Source organism: Tamandua tetradactyla, chromosome 26 (genome assembly GCF_023851605.1).
Source record: "Tamandua tetradactyla isolate mTamTet1 chromosome 26, mTamTet1.pri, whole genome shotgun sequence".
Taxonomy (NCBI): Eukaryota; Metazoa; Chordata; class Mammalia; order Pilosa; family Myrmecophagidae; genus Tamandua; species Tamandua tetradactyla.
In genome coordinates, this window is record NC_135352.1 from 21,309,642 (window position 1) to 21,328,446 (window position 18,805).

The 18,805-nt window shown below is 33.0% G+C and overlaps 1 protein-coding gene across 6 annotated transcripts in view; it reads left to right on the top strand.

Annotated features, from left to right (window-relative positions):
• MICU3 (mitochondrial calcium uptake 3) overlaps positions 1 to 18,805 on the top strand; it is a 126,063-nt gene that overhangs the window by 44,665 nt on the left and 62,593 nt on the right. For all 6 annotated transcript variants that reach the window (XM_077144233.1, XM_077144230.1, XM_077144227.1 and 3 more), the window contains exons 2-4: positions 391 to 544; positions 3,415 to 3,446; positions 16,345 to 16,423. In XM_077144233.1, the coding sequence (XP_077000348.1) occupies positions 391 to 544; positions 3,415 to 3,446; positions 16,345 to 16,423 (265 nt within the window). The remainder of the gene's footprint in view (positions 1 to 390; positions 545 to 3,414; positions 3,447 to 16,344; positions 16,424 to 18,805) is intronic.

Below are 18,805 nucleotides of genomic sequence, written 5' to 3' on the forward strand. Positions count from 1 at the left end.
ACTATAGTGAATAGACTCCTGATCAAACAAATAAGCTTACAGAGAGAGTGCATAACGGACATTTATTTAGCAAGTGTTTGTATTCCTTATAAAAGATATCACTAGCTTAGAAATTTAACATTTTCTAAGACTGAAACTTTAAAATAATTTTTAAAACATCACAAATCGTTCAAAGTGCAGTTCAAAATTGGAAAGAATCATCAAATCCTTAAAGATATTCGCTGTAGAATCTTTCAAACATTTATTTTATTCATGTAGACTATTTGTAAAATAATTAGGTTTCTCCGAAAGATACATTTTTTTCATTTACTTAATATAATTAAAAGCATTTATCTTTTAAATAAGGTATTATTTCATGCAGTCTAAATTTATTTGCTTCTTTAACTCTAGGTTGCTATGGGCAGAACAGACTTCGAAGACTTGGACTTCTATGCAACATCTCGGGAGAGGCGATTTCGTTTATTTGCTTCTATAGAATGTGAAGGGCAGTTATTCATGACTCCGTATGATTTTATTTTGGCTGTTACAACAGATGAACCCAAACGTAAATATAATTTTAAAAAATTACCATAATCTTTGTTTAAGATTTTAAAATTTTCTCTAGTTTGTAAAGTATAGGGCAATATAAGTTTTTCAGAAGACCTTACCAAGCAATGTGATGTTTCAGAAAACATGCTATGTGGTATTTACCAGGCTGGTATTTCTTATCAGCTCTTAGTCATATCACTTCTTTTTCAGAAACTTTCATGTCTTCCCTCTTTCTTAGTACATAAAACTTAAATACCACCTTACCTTTGATATTCTTTCTTATAGGTTCATATTCTTCCTATTTATTTTTATATCCAACCTGAACAGAGAAATTCAGAAGTCTGGCTTTTAAGTTAGATCTGGGCAAGAATTCTGCATTATCTCTTCTGCATTTGTCATAGCTCTTGCACTGTAAATAGAGGCGAATTATTTCTCATTTTCCCATGTATTAGAGCAGTGGTTCCCAAATTTTTTGGCATTGTGTACATTCTGTGCAAATTTCTTGAATGCATAACTTCATAGATGAGAGCTGAATTCTTTTGGCTACTTTTATAGTCAATCAGTTGCAGTATGTTTTCAATCCTGAAATGTACCGCATTCCTTCTAGTCATGGGGCCTTGGCATATACTGTTGCTTCTGCTGAAGTTCTTCATTCCTAGAAGGGAAAAGAAGACCTGGGTAACTAGAGTGCAAAGAGCAAATTTTTTATCTAATTAAATAGAACCTCAAAGGTGAATTTCCTTCCTAGAACTAATTTAGTAATTGATTACTTTCTTATAGCTTCAAAAATTATTTTATTTTAGGTTTAGTTTTTAAAAATACATTGCTTAATATTTCTGACATACAAAAAAAGTGTAAACAAATATAATGCATACTTCTGTGCTCAAACTGCAGCTTAAGAAATAAAACTTTCCTAATAGCATTGAAATTTCCCTTCATCCAAGTTACATTTATATATATAATATCTTCATGTGAAATAAGGAATTTAGGAAAGTGAGAAAATCCTTTGAAGAACAATCCTAATAGCTCTTTAGCTTTTATAAAGAAGCTAATGATATTGAACATGCTAACTTTTCTGGCAGAATGAATGTCTCTGTAAATAATTTACCCTGGAAATTTCGTAAACCCTGCAAAAGTCAAGAGTATGTCTAACTTCCTCTTTTGGTAAATAGATTCTAAGTGTTGCATAAGAGCATTTTTAATGTACTTTTTTGTCACTTAATTTACTTTTCTTACTGCAATATTTCAAAAGAAATAGAATAATAAATACTACTTACATTAATCTATTAATTGTTAAAAGGAGAGTGTCTTTTCAAAATTATTGTTTACAATGTGATAGTTTATGTTAAATACTAAATTCTAATTTATAGACCTATCATTTTAATCACTTGATTACATGTTTGTTTGGTTTCATAAATTATCTTGGGTAAAAGAAGGAATATACATGACTGTGTTCTTGCTACATAGAGAAGAAATCTATATGCATACAAATCAGTTTGCCAAATTTTAGCACAGATTTCTTACTTTTTTCTTTAAAAAATTTATTTTACCTAAAAAAGAAAAAAGTTGCATGACAAAAATAACTATACTGTAATATTGAATTTAATGTCATTACATTAAATAGGATTAATTTTACAAAATAGTCATACTGCAATTGTTGGTTGTCATTATTGTAATGTAGTGAGATAATTAATATTTGCTAGTTTCCTAATGCAGCTATATTATAAGACTTAATCATATAAAAACTAGAGATTATTCTTGGACAGGCATTAAATATTAGATATACAGTATTCAAATCTAAGCAAAGGAAACAGCAATATTGACTGATCATTTTTCCCAACATTATAAGATTTGTCATGTTTGAGATCCTGGGGTGGTGGTGCATGAGTGAGAATTAGAAAAAGAAAGTAATCTTAGATAGGTTATTCAAATATAGCACCCTTGTTCTAGAGATGCCTCTTAAACAGTTAGGGGAAAGAATAGAAAACAGGACAGAAACCTCCTGCCCACTAGTCTCCCTTTTATCTGTTTTTCTCTTTGCCTCTCTCCCTTTCACCCCAAAGACTCCTGATCTGAAAATTATATTTGGGGTCACTAATGTAGCTAAGATCGTGCATAACACCTTAAATTGATAATTTCTCTTCATTAATCAATATTATTTTAATTTAAAAATGACTATTTAGTAAATATCACTGTACTGTGAGTTTGAAATTATTTTAAAATTAAAAGTAAAAGCAGTGAATATAAGGTGGTATCTTACTGTGGCTTTGATTTGCATATCTCCAGGGGCCAATGATATTTGAGCATCTTCTCATGTACTCTTTGGAGAAATGTCTGTTTAAGTCCTTCACTCATTTTTATAGGGAACCCTTTAGAAACCCTTTCTGTGCATATTTTTCCAGTATTTTTTCATAGTTACCATGGGGCTTAAATTTAACATCCTAAATCTCTATTAATTTAACATCCTGCATCTCTAACAGTCTTGTTTGGTTCGAGACCAGTGTAACAACTCCAATAGTATATATACATATTATGTTCCTATGCCCCTACATCTTTGCATTGTTTATGTTTTCATGCCATAGGATATTTAACGTGGAGCAAATTAACTTACCTTGCATACCCAGAAAGCTCCAAATTATGATAATATGTTATGGAAAGTGTGTTTCCTCTTCTACTGATATTAGCTATTATAGATGGTCTATAGTCTATAATAGAAATAGGTAATTCATCTAAGATCATATTGTGGATCCTAATTTTGAGTTTAAAAAGAACTTTTCCCTTTAGACATGAAATTTGGTTATGAGTTATGGTTGTAGGTGATTACTGAACTAGGATATACATATCACATCAAGTATTTATTATCTAATAATTTTATGTTTATTTTAGGTATTAAAACTTGGAAGTCACTTTCCAAGCAGGTGAGTTAAAGTTCTTGATGTAGTTAATAGATTGTATTATACATGCATATATAAACTTAATTCATGTATAAATTTGAAAATTAAATCACACTGCTATTACTTTTTACCCTCTAGATTGTAAGAAAATTTAAATTTGGATAATTCCAAACGTTAGTGAATATATGGATCAAAGGTTGCTTTCATGTGCAAATGTAAATTAGTATACCTGTTCTGGAAAACCATTTAGCATTATTTAATAAAATTGAAAATACAAATACCCTAGCAAGTCTAGTCTGTGTTAAAAGGCACAACAATGCATACAAGTTTTTAATAAGGTTAAACTTGAATATATCCTATGATCCAGTAATTTCACACTGAAGTATATATTCGGAGAAATTCTTGCTTGTATATAGGAGAGGTACCAAGAATGACCATAGATTATTCATGATGACTAAAAAGAAAACTCACTATGACATCAGTAGTCAAAGTGAGAAATAAATTATGATTTATTCATATAGCAAATGTTATCCAGCAGTGTAAATTAATGTATTATAACAATGCTCTAACTAGATGAATTTCAGAAACATAATGGTAAGAAAATGGAATAATTCATAAAAGATATAAAATATGAATTCATTGTATAAAGTCCAAAACTTAGAAAATGAAACAATATTGTTAAGAGATGCATTCATAGGTGGAAAAATTAGGGCATGATTAACATAAAATTTAAGACAGCGATTATCTCTAGATAAGATGATAGGGTATATCATCAGTAAGGGGCTCAAAGGGACTTCTAAGGTTCTGGTGATTTTCTGTATTTTAATTGGATTGTGGGAACATGGGTACTTTTTTATTTAATGTGCATGTATTCCTTTTGTACTTTTAGAGGTATGATAAAACTCATTATAAAAAATGAAACAGTATTAGCAAACTGGAGAACTTCCTTAACTAGTTAAAGGCAGTCCTACAAAAGCATACTACAAGCATCATGCTTATTTTTGCAACTTTTGAGACATTCTCTTCAAAATTATGTGAAATGCAATTATGTCTGCTATCACATCTGTTCTCAGCATTTTACTGGTACATTTACATTTAACTAATGTACCATGACAAGAATTTCACGCTCTCAAATTATAATGTTTGCAAATAATATGATTAAGAGAAAAAATTTTAAATACATGGATTTCAGATTTATTCGGATTTAATACATTTAAGCAAGTTTGCTACTGGATGTAAGATTGGTAAACTAAGATTTGTAACATTCTTCTACAGCAACGATCGCAATTAGAAATGATAATAGAAAATAAGATACATTTCATAATAGCAACAACAACTATTAGGTACTTAAGACTGTACCAAACAGAAGATGTACAAGACATTATTGAATTATATTTTTAAAAAGACATGAGTAAATGGAGAACATATTCATGATTGGTAACAAGATATTTCATAATGATATTGATTTCTTTTTCTCTTCCAAATCATAATTCATTACAACTCTAAAAAAAAGTTCCCATGGAATTAATTGTGGAATTGACTTTTTCAATTCATTCAGAAGAGTATGGGCCCCAAACAGCAGTACAATTTTTGAAAAGGAGGGAGGAAAACGATAAAAAAGAAAAACCTTGGGAAGAAAATGACTGGGCCTGTTTATTATTAAGATTAGAGAAATGTCTATTCATATTTTTTGCCTATTTTTAATTGGGTTGTTTGTCCTTTTATTATTGTGTCGTAGGATTTCTTTATACGTATTGAATTTCAAATCCTTATCAGATATGTGATGACCAAATATTTTCTCCCATTAAGTTGGCTGCCTTTTTATCCTTTTGACAAAATCCTTTGAAGCACAGAAGTATTCAGTCTTGAGGAGGGCCCACTGTAAAATTTTTTCTTTATTTGCTTGTTCTTTGGGTGTAAGTTCTAAGAAGTTGCTTCTAATCATAAGGTCATAAAGATGTTTCCCTGTATTTTCTTCTAGGAATTTTATTTCACTGGCTCTTGTATTTATGTCTTTGATCCAACTTTGAGTTAATTTCTGTATACGGTGTGAGATAGGGTCCTCTTTTATTCCTTTGGATATGGATATCCAGTTCTCCCAACACCATTTACGGATGACACTATTCTTTCCCAGTTCAGTGAATTTAAGGGCCTTGTCAAAAGTCAGTTGACTACAGATCCGAGGGTCGATTTCTGAATTCTCAGTTTGATTCCATCAATCAATGTGTCTATCTTTATGCCAGAACCATGCTGTTTAGACCACTGTGGCTTTTTTTTTCTTTTTTTCTCTCCCTTTCTCCACTCCACCCCACCCTGCCCGCACCACTGCTGTCTCTTTCTCTTCCTTTCTTTCTTTCATCTGTTTATCTATCTGTTCGTACATACATACATATAACATTTGTCCTTCTATTTTTTAAGTGTTTGAGAGTAGATTGTATATATTATGCTTCCTGAACACTTAAAACTTCCATGTACATTTCCAGAACAAGGGCTTCACTTATGAAACTACTTTTAGTACAGTTATCAAATTTAAGAAATTTAGCGCTGATATAAAGTTTACAGCCTATATTCCATTTTTTTTTACATGTCCCAGTAATGCCCTTTTGATGAGGCCAACACACTTTTCATACACCATCTAGTTACCTGGACCTTCAAATGTAAATAAACCAGAGGAATTTCCTGGGCTTTTCAACAATTATAACAATTATACCACACTAATGCATAGTGATAATAATAGGGGGGTGTTTTACTTTGTTAAAGTTGCCAGAATGTAATATACCAGAAACGAAATGGCTTTTAAAAAGGGGGAATTTATTAAGTTGCAAGTTTCCAGTTTTTAGGCCATGAAAGTGTCCAAATTAAGGCACCAACAAGAGGTTACCATCACTCAAGAAAGGCTGATGCCATTTGGGAAACCTCTTTCAGCTGGGAAGGCACATGGTGATATCTGCTGGCTAGCTTTCTCTCTTGGTTTCTTCAGCATATTCCCTGAGGGCATTTTCTTTCAAGTCTAGAGATCTCTGGCTGTGTGGATTCTGTCTTTTATTGGTAAAAGACATTCCCTCTTAAAGGACACCATGAAGGGGTGGAGACATATCTCCATGGAAACAACTTAATCAAAAACATCCCACATAGCAATATTGAATGATGATTAAAGAACATGGTTTTTCTGGGGTACACAACGGTTTCAAACCAGTACAAGGGGTATATGGGAAGTCTGTATTTTCTACATGGTTTTTCTGTAAACCTACAGTTTCTCCAATTAAAAAAAAAAGATTAGTTTAAAACTACATAGCAAGAGAAATGTTCAAAAGTAAAAGGAAACATTTTTTTCAAGGTGCATTAACAGATAAAGAATAAAGTCTTAATTCTTGAAGAATAGCTACATAGCAGTAAGGAAAAATAGGAATAAACCAGTCAATTTCATTAAAGAACTACAGATATACGATAAATATATTAAAAGATACTCAGCTATATTGATCAGAAATGCAAATTGCAATTACTTTTTGGATATTGGATTGAAAAAGTTTAAATAATACTCTGTGGACAGAGTATGGGAAATATAGGTACTTATCCTTGTTGGGAGTAAAAATTAGGTCTCCGTTTGTTCAGAGAGGTAGGGTGTCTTATTAGCAATTTCTCTCAGAATTTAAAACATTTACCATATCTTTTGGTCCGTCAGTTTCACCTCTAGAAATTTCCATGAGGAAATAATTACTCATTTGCATATATAAGAATGTTATTGCAGTAATTTTTTCAACACCAAAGAATTGAAAATAATGTTCTTCTGAAGTTTAGACAAATTATGGTACATTTATACAAGGAAGCAATTTAAAGATTCCTAAGATATATTTTAGACAGAGAATTTCATAATGATATAGATACTGTGATCTCACTGGGCATAGATAAAAAGGTCTGGTAGGAAACACTTCTCTGGAAGAAGATGTCTAAGGTACTGTGGCTTTGCACCCTGCCTTAAAAGTATTAAGAACATATTGGTAAATGTTTATGTCACTTTCAGGAAAAGGAGTTGGCATCTTTCTAATTATACACCAGAGGTACAAACCATAAAGGAAAGGATTAATAGTTTTGGACACATAAAAATAAATTCTATATCACAAAGATATCATATAAAATGAAAAGTAAACACTTCTCTGAAAATATTTGAAATATATATGACAAGAGAGATAGTTAATACACTACTATATGAAGATATTTTATAAATCAAATGAAAAAAGAAATACTCCAATAGGAAAAAATGGGCAAATAACATGATCAGTCAATTCCAAAGGAAAGCAAATAAAAGACCAGTAAACATAGGAAAAAATATTCAACCTTCAGCAGTAAAGAAATACAAAGTAAAACAATGAGATAATTGATTAACTAAGCAAAGATTTTGTAATGAAAATATCAGTCCCAGAGAAGGTGCTTGGAAATGTCTGTGATTATACATGATAATTAGAATATAAAATATGACATTACTGGAGAAAAGTTTTGTAATAACTATGAAAAGTCTTAAAATATTTGTTTCATTAATAATTTATCTGAAATACATACTACTACAAAATAACAAAAATAATTATAGCTAAATACTATTGAGTACTGTCTGCTAAAAATGATTCTAATTATTTTTATTTTATTTTATTTTTCATTTCTTTTTTTTATTAGAGGAGTTGTAGGTTCACAGAGAAATTCAAGCAGAAAGTACAGGGTTTCCGTATACCACTTCCCCTCTCCCCACGGTTTTTCCTATTGTAAACACTTGGCATCTCTGTGTTATTTTGTCACAATTAATGAAACAGTATTCCTATAATTATACTATTAACTGTCATCCATAGTTTACATTAGGGTTCACTCTTTATATTGTACTGTTCTGTGGGCTTTTTAAAGTCTTTATTCTGGTAACATATACAGCCTAAAATTTCCCTTTTTAACCACTTTCAAATATGCAATACACCAGGAATGCAAGGGTATTGTTCAACAAAAGAAAATCAATTAATGTAAATCAGCACATAAACAAATCGAAAGGGAAAAATCACATGATCATCTCTATTGATGCTGGAAAAGCATTTGACAAAATTCAGCATCCTTTTCTGATAAAGACACTCCAAAAGATAGGAATCAAAGAAAACTACTTCAATATGATAAGGGGAATATATGAAAAACCGATAGCCAGCATTGTATTTGATGGAGAGAGACCGAAAGCTTTCCCCCTAAGATGAGGTATGAGACAAGGATGCCCACTGTCACTACTGTTATTCAACATTGTGCTAGAAGTTCTTGCTAGAGCAATCAGGCAGGACAAAGAAATAAAAGGCATCCAAATTGGAAAGGAAGAAATAAAACTCTATTTGCAGATGATATGATAATATACTTGGAAAATCATGAGAAATCTACAGCAAAGTTACTTGTACTAATAAAGAAATCCAGCAAGGTGGTGGGATATAAAATTAATGTGCAAAAATCAGTAACATTTCTATACACAAGGAATGAACTAATAAATCCAGCAAGGTGGTGGGATATAAAATTAATATGCAAAAATCAGTAACATTTCTATACACAAGCAGTAACCTAGCTGAGCAGTCAATTAAGGAAAAAATCCCATTAAAATAGCAACTGAAAGAATCAAATACTTAGGAATGAATTTAATTAGGGATGTAAAGGATTTGTACACAGAAAACTATGTAATGTTGCCAAAAGAAATCAAAGGAGATCTGAATAGGTGGAAAGATACTCCCTGCTCATGGATAGAAAGGCTAAATATAGTTAAGATGTCAGTTCTCCCCAAATTGATCTACAGATTCAACATAGTACCAATTAAAATTCCAACAACCTATTTTGAAGATATGAAAAAGCTAACTACCAAATACATCTGGAAGGGAAAGAAGCCCCGAATAGCTAAAAGCATTCTCAAAAAGAAGAACAACGTGGGAGGATTAACACTCCCTGACTTTAAAACCTATTATAAAGCCACAGTAGTCAAAACAGCATGGTACTGGTACAAAGACAGAAGTATTGACCAGTGGAATTGAATCAAGAGTGCAGAAGTTGACCACCAAATCTGTGGTCAACTGATTTTTGACAAGCCCCCAAATCCTTTGAACTGGACAGAATAGTCTTTTCAATAATTGGGCATGGAAAAACTGGATATCAATAGCCAAGAAAATGAAAGAGGACCCCTATCTTACACCTACACAAAAATTAACTCAAAGTGGGTCCAACACCTAAATATAAGAACTAGCACCATAAAGCTTCTAGAAGAAAATGTAGGGAAACATCTTCAAGACCTAGTAATAGGAGGTAGCTTCCTAAACTTTACACCCAGAGCACAAGCAACAAAAGAAAAAATAAATGGGAACTCCTCAAAATCAAATGCTTCTGCACCTCAAAAGACTTTGTCAAAAAGGCGAAGAGACAGCCAACTCAAAGGGGGAAATATTTGGAAATCATATATTGGATGAATATTTGATTTCCTGTATATACAAAGAAATCGTACAACTCAACAACAAAAGAACAAACAATCCAATAATTAGGTGGGCTAAGGATATGAATAGGCATTTTTCTGAAGAGCAAATACAGATGGCTCAAAAGCACATGATGAGATGCTTGTTTTCATTTGGCTGTAAGGGAAATGCAGATCAAGACTACAGTGAGATACCACCTCACATCTATAAGAATGGCTGCTATTAAACAAACAGGAAACTATAAATGTTGGAGAGAATGTGGAGAAACTGAAACACAGGTGCACTGCTGGTGGCAATGTATAATGGTGCAGCCAGAATGGAAGACTGTTTGGTGGTTCCTTAGGAAACTAAATATCGAGTTGCCCTATGACCCAGCAATACTACTTGGTATATACCCAGAAGAGCTGAAGGCAATGACACAAACAGACATTTGCATAATAATGTTTATAGTAGCATTATTTACAATTGCCAAAAGATGGAAACAAGCCAAACACCCATCAACAGATGAGTGGATCAACAAAATGTGGCATATACATACGATGGAATATTATGAAGCAGTAGGACAAAATGACATCCTGAAGCACATGACAAGATGGATGAGACTTGACATAACGCTGAGCGAAATAAGCTTGACACAAAAGAATAGATACCATATGATTCCACTTTTATGACCAGCATAAAGGTATAATCAGAGACTTATAATACAGAATATAGGGGATTTAGAGATACATAGAAACTAGAGATGGGTGAACAGTTAGCTAATGAAGTTGAACTCCAATGTAAAGGAATAGATAGGAGTGAAAGTGATTCTCTAGTGGGTCTAGAAGTGATATTACCATATTAAAGATGAACAAGATCGACAGGGGTTGTATAGATCTACATGTCCCACTGATTCACACTAGAAATATAAATTAGTTCTCTTAAGAATTACTTCAAAAATATGATTGTTGTATAAAGAGTGTTTAAGTCCAGGGTACAGGGGGAATACTGCTATTGTGTACTATGAGCTATGTTCAAAAGGAAAACATCAGCACTACTACAGCAACAGCAGAGGTAAATCATGGGTGAGGGAGAAGAGTTAAGAGGAGGTTTAGATTTCCTATTTGATGAGGGTGTGTTTATTGGTTTTCTTTCTCTTGGGAACAATGAAATTATCTAAAATTGAGAATGTTGATGGACTGTGGACTTTGGGCCTTCTATCATTTCCGATGAATGCAGATGGCTGAAGGATGCACTGATAAAAAAGTAGATTGGAGAACAATGGTGTCTTTTTATGAATGAAGGTTGTGCTGCTACAAAAAAATACAAAGTCGTGAGGCATGCAATGATGTCAATGAACATCACTGGGACATTTGATGAGACAAAATAAGCCAGAAACAAAAGAACAACAACAGTATGGTCACCTTTAGAAAATGTTTCTAAGAAAACAGGAGCCTAAATTGTAAACTTTTAGAGCAGACATGTTAAGTCCGGAGTGGCGATTAATATTTCAGGATTTTGAGAGGCTGTTATATATATATATAACGTGATATTTAGAGATAAGAATGAAGCCAATCAGGTTGGGGTTTAAGTAATTCAAACATAGGGGTAAGGAAGGCAGTGTCTATATTTTAGAACCACACATATTCTTTGAGACCAATGGAAGAAAGATTTATTTGATTTGAAACTGAAATTTTCTGTAGTGCATAATCTAATTCAACCTATCTGTATAGCTCATTTGAACAATTGAAACACAGGGAGCACAGAATAAGAAAGAGGTCCTTTAATCCTGCATAGATTATTGTAATGCCTGGAAACATCCTAGATTATATAAAGCAGATATTCAAGAAGTATTGGCAAAGTCCCCTGAGGGAGGAGTGAAGGTTTTCCTGGTGATGTAGGAGATGACTTCCAGAGATGAATCTAGACCTGGCACCATGGTATCAACAATTACATCCTAACTAAATGGAGGAAAAGAAGTGCAATTAATAAAGATTCAGTGGCAGAGAGAGTTCAAATAGAGTCAAGAGGCTACTCTGGAGGTTGCTCTTATGCAAGCTTCAGGTAGAATTTGCTACCTATCATAACCTGTCAACCCGCAACCAGGACCATTCCAGCTAATCCTAAAGAACAGCTAGGGCAATATGTAAGGTTCCACAAGGGTTCCATGAAGTAGAGTAACTTTCCAGAAACCTACAACCTCCGGATGGGTCCCTTCTAAGTCCTGAAACAGCCCAACCTCTCCAGAGCACCAGATAGTTCCATTTCCCTACCCCATTTTAGTGACAGACCCTTCCAGTATCAAAAATTTGTAATTGCCATAGTCCAAACAACCTTAAAGAGAGGTATGGAAAGATCAAAGGTGATGGGAGATTATACATAGAAGATAGGACTTAAATGAATATGAATGCTGAATCATTAAATTGATGTCTCATTTAGTTTCCAGTATTTTAGAGCAGCTAGAAGTAAAAACCTAAAATTGTGAAATTGTAGCCCATGTCAAAGTCTGAAATATGTTCTATGACTAATTTTGGTGCTGTGCTTTGAAATTTATAGCTTTTTTGAATATATGTTATTTTTTACAAAACAAAGAATATAAAAGGTTGATTGTGATGATAAAAAATATTGAAGCCCTCTAGCCTCCTATATTCTGGAGCAGCTAGAAAGAAAAATATGATAGGACCGTATGGTACCCCATGACAAACTCTGGGATCTATCCTGTAACTACTTGTTGAAGAGTGCTTTGAAAACTATTGCTTTTTTATTTCTTTGCTTTGTATATGTGTTATCCTCTACAATAAAAAAAGTTAAAAATATATAACAATACAGAGGAGTTAATTACGTTCACAGTTTTGTACTACCATCATGACCATCCATTGTCAAAACTATTCCATCACCTCAATCTGAAATTCCACACCAACTCTAAGCATTAACTCCCAATTCCCCATCTCTCTCTCACCTTTAGCAATTATACACTAGTTTCTGACTATGAATTTGTATATTTTAATTATTCCATATAAATGGGATCATACTGTATTGCCCTTTGGCATCTTGCTTATTTTATTTTATTCATGATGTCTTCAAGGTTCATCATGTTATAGCATGCATCAGAACTTCATTCTTTTTACAGCTGAACAGTATTCCATTATATGTACATACCACATTCTGTTTATCCATTCATCTGTTGATGGACACTTGGTTTGCTTCCGTCTTTTGACGATTGTAAATAATGCTGTTATAAGTTCCTGCTTTCAATTTTTTTGAGTATATACCTTTAAGTAGAATTCCTGGGTCATATGGTAGTTCTCTACTTAATTTTCGGGGAAACTGCCAAACTGCTTTCCATAGCAGCTGCACCATTTTACATTCCCACCAGCAATGTATGAGTGTTCTTATTTCTGCACATCCTCGCCAACACTTATTTTCAGTTTTCTTAATAGTAGTCGTTCTTGTGTGTATGAAATGATATCTCATTGTGGTTTTGACTTGTATTATGGCTAATGGCATTGAACATCTTTTCATGTGCTTATTTTTCATTTGCCTATCTTTGGAGAAATGCCTATTCAAGTCTTGCCTGTATCTTAATTGGGTTGTTGTCTTTTTGTTGTTGAGTTGTAGGCATTCTTTATGTATTCTAGGAATTAAGCCCTTTTTGGAGATGTGATTTGCAAATATTTTTCCCATTCTGTTGATTGTATTTTTACTTTATTTTATTTTTTTAATTTTACAATTTCTTAATTGTCTCTCCTGAATGTTGATGTGTTCACAGATGATCTGTCCCATTCCATTTGGATTCAGCTAACAGATTTGTTGTTTTGGGAGTCATTATTTTTCTAGAAATGGTCAGTCTTTTTTTTGTTTTGTTTTTGTATGTTGTATGACAGGGGTCACATTTCATTCTTTTTCCATGTGAGTATCCCATTTATTGCAGCATCATTTGTTGAATTTTTGTTTGGTTGTTTTTGTTTGATTGTTTGTTTGCTTGTTTGTTTTTGGGAAGTGCTTGGGCTGAGAATTGATCTCGGGTCTCCCGCATGGCAGGTGAGAATTCTACCACTGAACTGCCTGCGCACCCCCTGTTTTTACTTTCTTGATAAAGCCCTTATATATACAAAAGTTTGTATTTCTGATGAAGTCCCATTTATCTATTTTTTTCTTTTGTGGCCCATGCTTTTTCTATAAAGTGTTAAGAAACTATTGCCTAGCCCAAGTCCTGAAGATGTTTTCCTGTTTTCTAGGAGTTTTATAGTTTGTGTTCTTGTATTTGATCAAATTTCAATTAAGTTTTGTGTTTGGTGTGAGGTTGGGGTCTACCTTCATTCTTTTCATATGGATATCCAGTTTTCCCACCACTATTTATTGAAGAGACTATTCTTACCCCATTGAGTGTACTTCACACCATTGTCAAAAATCAGTTGGGCAATTGGCCACATATGTGAGGGTTTATTTCTGAGCTCTCAATTCAGTTCTGTTGCTCGATATGTTTGTCTTTGTCCCAGTACCACACTGTATTGATCACTGTTACTTTCTAATTAGTTTTGAAATCAGGAAGTATGAGTCCTCCAACTTTGTTCTTCTTTTCAAGATGTTTTTGGCTATTTGGGACTCCTTACCCTTCCTATGAATTTGATGATTGTTTTACCATTTCTGCAAAGAAGAATGTTGGAATTTTTATTGGGATTACATTTTATCTGGAAATCGCTTTGGTTAGAGTTGACATATTATTAACATTATTTAGTTTTTCAATCCATGAACATGGAATGTCCTTCTATTTACGTAGGTCTTCTTTAATTTCTTTCGGCAATGTTTTGTAGTTTTCTGTGTATAAATCCTTTTCCTTGATTAAATTTATTCTTAGATAATTCCTTTTTATAGTTGCTATTGTAAATGGATTTTTTTCTTCATTTCCTGTCCAGAGGGTTAATTACTACTTTATAGAAGCACAACTAATGTTTGAGTGTTGATCTCATACCCCAAAACTTTGCTTATTTTGTTTAGTAGTTCTAGTAGCTTTGTTGTGGATTTTTAAGGATTTGCTATTTATATAGGGTCATGTTATATATAAATAGGGAAAGTTTTCCATCTTCCTTTCCAATCTGGATACTTTATATTTCTTTTTCCTGCCTAATTGCTTTTGCTAGAACTTCCTGTACAATGTTGGATAACAGTGGTGACAATGAATAGGAGCCTTGTTTTTTCCTGATCTAAGGGAGGAATCTTTCAGATCATTACCATTGGGTATGAGACAATAATGACACCTGTCTGTAAAAATAGTTTTCTGCCATCCACATTATTCCTGTATGAGCCTGTATGATCCTGCTAGATCAGCCTTGTGATAAAAACAAAACATGCCTTTAAAAATCACAGAGCATTTTTAGGTGCATCAGGAAAGGTTTATTTGAAGTACTTCTCAAACTTGAATGAGCATAAAAATCACCTGGAGATCATATTAAAAATGCAGATTTTGGTTTAGTAGGTTTGAGGTGAGACCTGAGATTCTGCATTTGCAACAAGCTCCCAGATGATACCATACTTTGAGTAGCAGGGATCAGAACTGGAAATAGAAGTCTTTTCTAGTCTTTTAGGTTTTTTAATGTGTTGCTTGGTAGTCTAACTTTTCTTTTTCCAGATAACTTCAAGTCATCTCACCAAATCCTTTAATCATTTTTCTTCACAATTAACCAAATTAGAGTTTTCACTTAGTTACTTTTAACAGAGTATGCACAGTAAATTCATAATTGATTTAGCATCTGAGAAGTGATTCAGGTATTTAAATTCTACAAAAGAATTCCCCCCCGCTGAGATGATTTGATTAAAAAGAATTTTTTTTTTACCAAAGAGCAGTTGAAGTCTGTATTCTTTTTTGAATATTTAAGTTAAAATTAGAAAAAAAATTGAAACAGTGACCACAATAATGCAATACTCTATCCTTCCACTTCACCCAATATCAAGATTCTTTGAGTCACCATTAAAATATTCTCCATTTCTTCCTAACATATTCCTTAGTCCATCTGCTTCCTTTACTAAAGCCTCCTAAATCCATGAGAACTATATGGAAGAGACATTATGAGAAGCTAGGTAATCATCTCTGACCTTGATAAGGTAATCCACCTTTTCCTTTGGCTTTCATAAAATGTTTCATAAATCTTTTTTCTATCGGACTCCATAACTTGAACTCACTAAGTTTTACCTTAATATGATTGTCTTATATATGTACCTCCAACCATTACCTCTATATGAAAACTTTGATAGCTCTAATTAAATTTAATGTAGTCTTCTCTGTGTTAATTTTATGTTTGAATTATGGGCAAATATTAAGTTTTTTGTGTTAATGAACCAAAGATTTAGAACAGGATAAATACTGTAATGTTTTGGGTCAAGGGGGGAAAGTTTTTGCATTGTTATTTAAATATCTCTCTTTATCTATTTTGTGGATAAGTAGTTTACATTTTGATCAATTATGATACCTTTTGCTGTAGGAATTAAATCATATGCTCTCTGAAACTCCACCAGTTTGGAAAGGATCATCAAAGCTATTTCGAAATCTTAAAGAAAGAGGTAAGTTAACTTTAGTCCTTATGCTTTTCAGTATTGACACAATGTTGTTTATTCTATTTATACACACCTATTTTTCTCATACCTAAAATCATTTTAGGATTATGCAAAAAGAAAGATCTGAAAAGAAAACACCAAAATATTAATAACGGTTATTTCTGTGTAGCATGACTAAGGGTCTTTTTATTTTACTTTTTCTATCTAACATTTTCTATCTTCTACATTTTTTACAGTAAATTTAACTTTTATAGTTAAAACAAACATTATTTTTTAACTAGTTTAAAGTATAGGTTACATTTAATCAAAGAAAGTATTTTCAAAAATAATAACCCTCTGGGGGGTACACCAGTGGCTCAGGTACACCAGCAGTGGCAGACTTCTTGCCTGCTGTGCTGGAGACCCAGGTTCAATTCCCAGAGCCTGCCCATGTGAAAAAGAAAAAAAAATGCTAGCCCTCCAAATGTCTTGTTTTTTTCCTCCCATTTTACTTCCAGGGAATTATAGATCTTTTTAAATTTAATCAATATACAGTCTTATTGGATATGTCTTTTGGCAGCCCAATTTGAATATGTTTCTTTTAAAAACAGTGCTACTGAAAACTTCACCAGTTTCAACTTACTGTGTTATTGATCTCCATGTGACTAAATGAATTCTTTAATTCATACATTGCCATGTAGTCAATTTGGTATGGCTCGTGTTCCAATTCTCTTTCACAATGTACTTTTTGTATATATGGCAATAACTGATGAATAAAATTTCTCTGACTTTAAAATGGAATGTCTCTTAGAAATACCGTACTTTATTCTCAAATATAAGGCTATGTGAAATAAAAATATTAAAGAAATGTTATAAAATCACATTATCCTGAGTCATCAATTTTAATCCATATTGATTTGAAAATGTTATCCTATTCTGGCATGAAGACAAATACTGAACAGGAGTCGTTATAGTTCATAGATTTTATCTAAGTAGATTTAGAAATTGAAATTACTTCTAATCGGTTCACATGGAATCTGAATCAGACACCCTATCTTTTATTGTAGACTTTTCATAACTAGGGGTTTTTTTTAAAACTTTTTTTATTGTATAGTATAACATATATACTAAGCAAAGAAATAAAAAAGCAATAGTTTTCAAAGCACTCTTTAATAAGTAGTTATAGGACAGATCTCAGAGAGCTACCATATGCTCCTCCCAGATTCTTCCTTCTAACTGTTCCAGAATACAGGAGGCTAATAGGCTTAAATATTTTTTTATCATCACAATCGACTTTTTTTCTTTCTTTTTTGTGAAAAGTAACATAGATGCAAAAAAGCAATAAATTTCAAAGCACAGCACCACAATTAGTTGTAGAACATATTTCAGAGTTTGGTATGGGTTACAATTGCACAATTTTAGGTTTTTATTTCTAGCTGCTCTAAGATACCGGAGACTAAAAGAGATGTCAATTTAATGATTCAGCATTCATATTCATTTGTGAAATCATATCTTCCCAGTATAACTCCATCATCATCTTTGATCTTTCCACTCCTCTCTTTAGGCGTGTTTGGGCTTATGGACATTCTAACTTTTTCCTGTTGGAAGGGTCTGTTACTAATATGGGATAGGGAGATGAAACTATCTGATGTTCTGGAGAGGCTGGGCCCTCTAGTTTCAGGACTATCTGGACCAGAGACCTATCTGGAAATTGTAGGTTTCTGGAAAGTTAATCTAGTGCATGGGTTTTAAAATCTTTGAAAAAGCTAAGCCAAGATGTCTTAAAAATAAGTTGTCTTACTAAAGCAAAAAATGTTTATTTGGTACAAAATTTATATTTTGACTAGTGCATTTCCTAATATAACTTATGTGGACAGCTTAATTGAACACCATAATACTTGGAACCTTGAGTAGGGCATGAGATTTTGTAGGTTTGTCCAGAATGATGCCCTGATAAATCCTAGAGTGATTTGAACAGGGAATAAAAAAGTATTTGCAAAGTCCCCTTGGGGGAATGGTGTGAAAGGGGGAAGATTCACCTTCCCCAAGTGGAGAAGTCTTGATATTGCCACGAGCAGTGGGGACAACCAAAGCAATAGACTGAGCCCCCAATCTCAGGGTTTGTTCATAAGAAACTTAACCTCTCAAAGAATAGGCTATGCCTACTTAAAATTAGGCCTAAGAGTCACTCCCAAGAGAACCTCTTCTATTGCTCAGATGTGGCCTCTCTGTCAGCCAACATGAAAAACAGACTCGCTGCCCTCCCCCTCTTTACGTGGGACATTACTCCCAGGGGTGTGGACCTTCCTGGAAACATGGGACAGAAATCCTAGAATGAGCTGGGACTCAGCACCAAGGGATTGAGATAACCTTCTCGACCAAAAGGGGGAAGAGCAAAATGAGACAAAA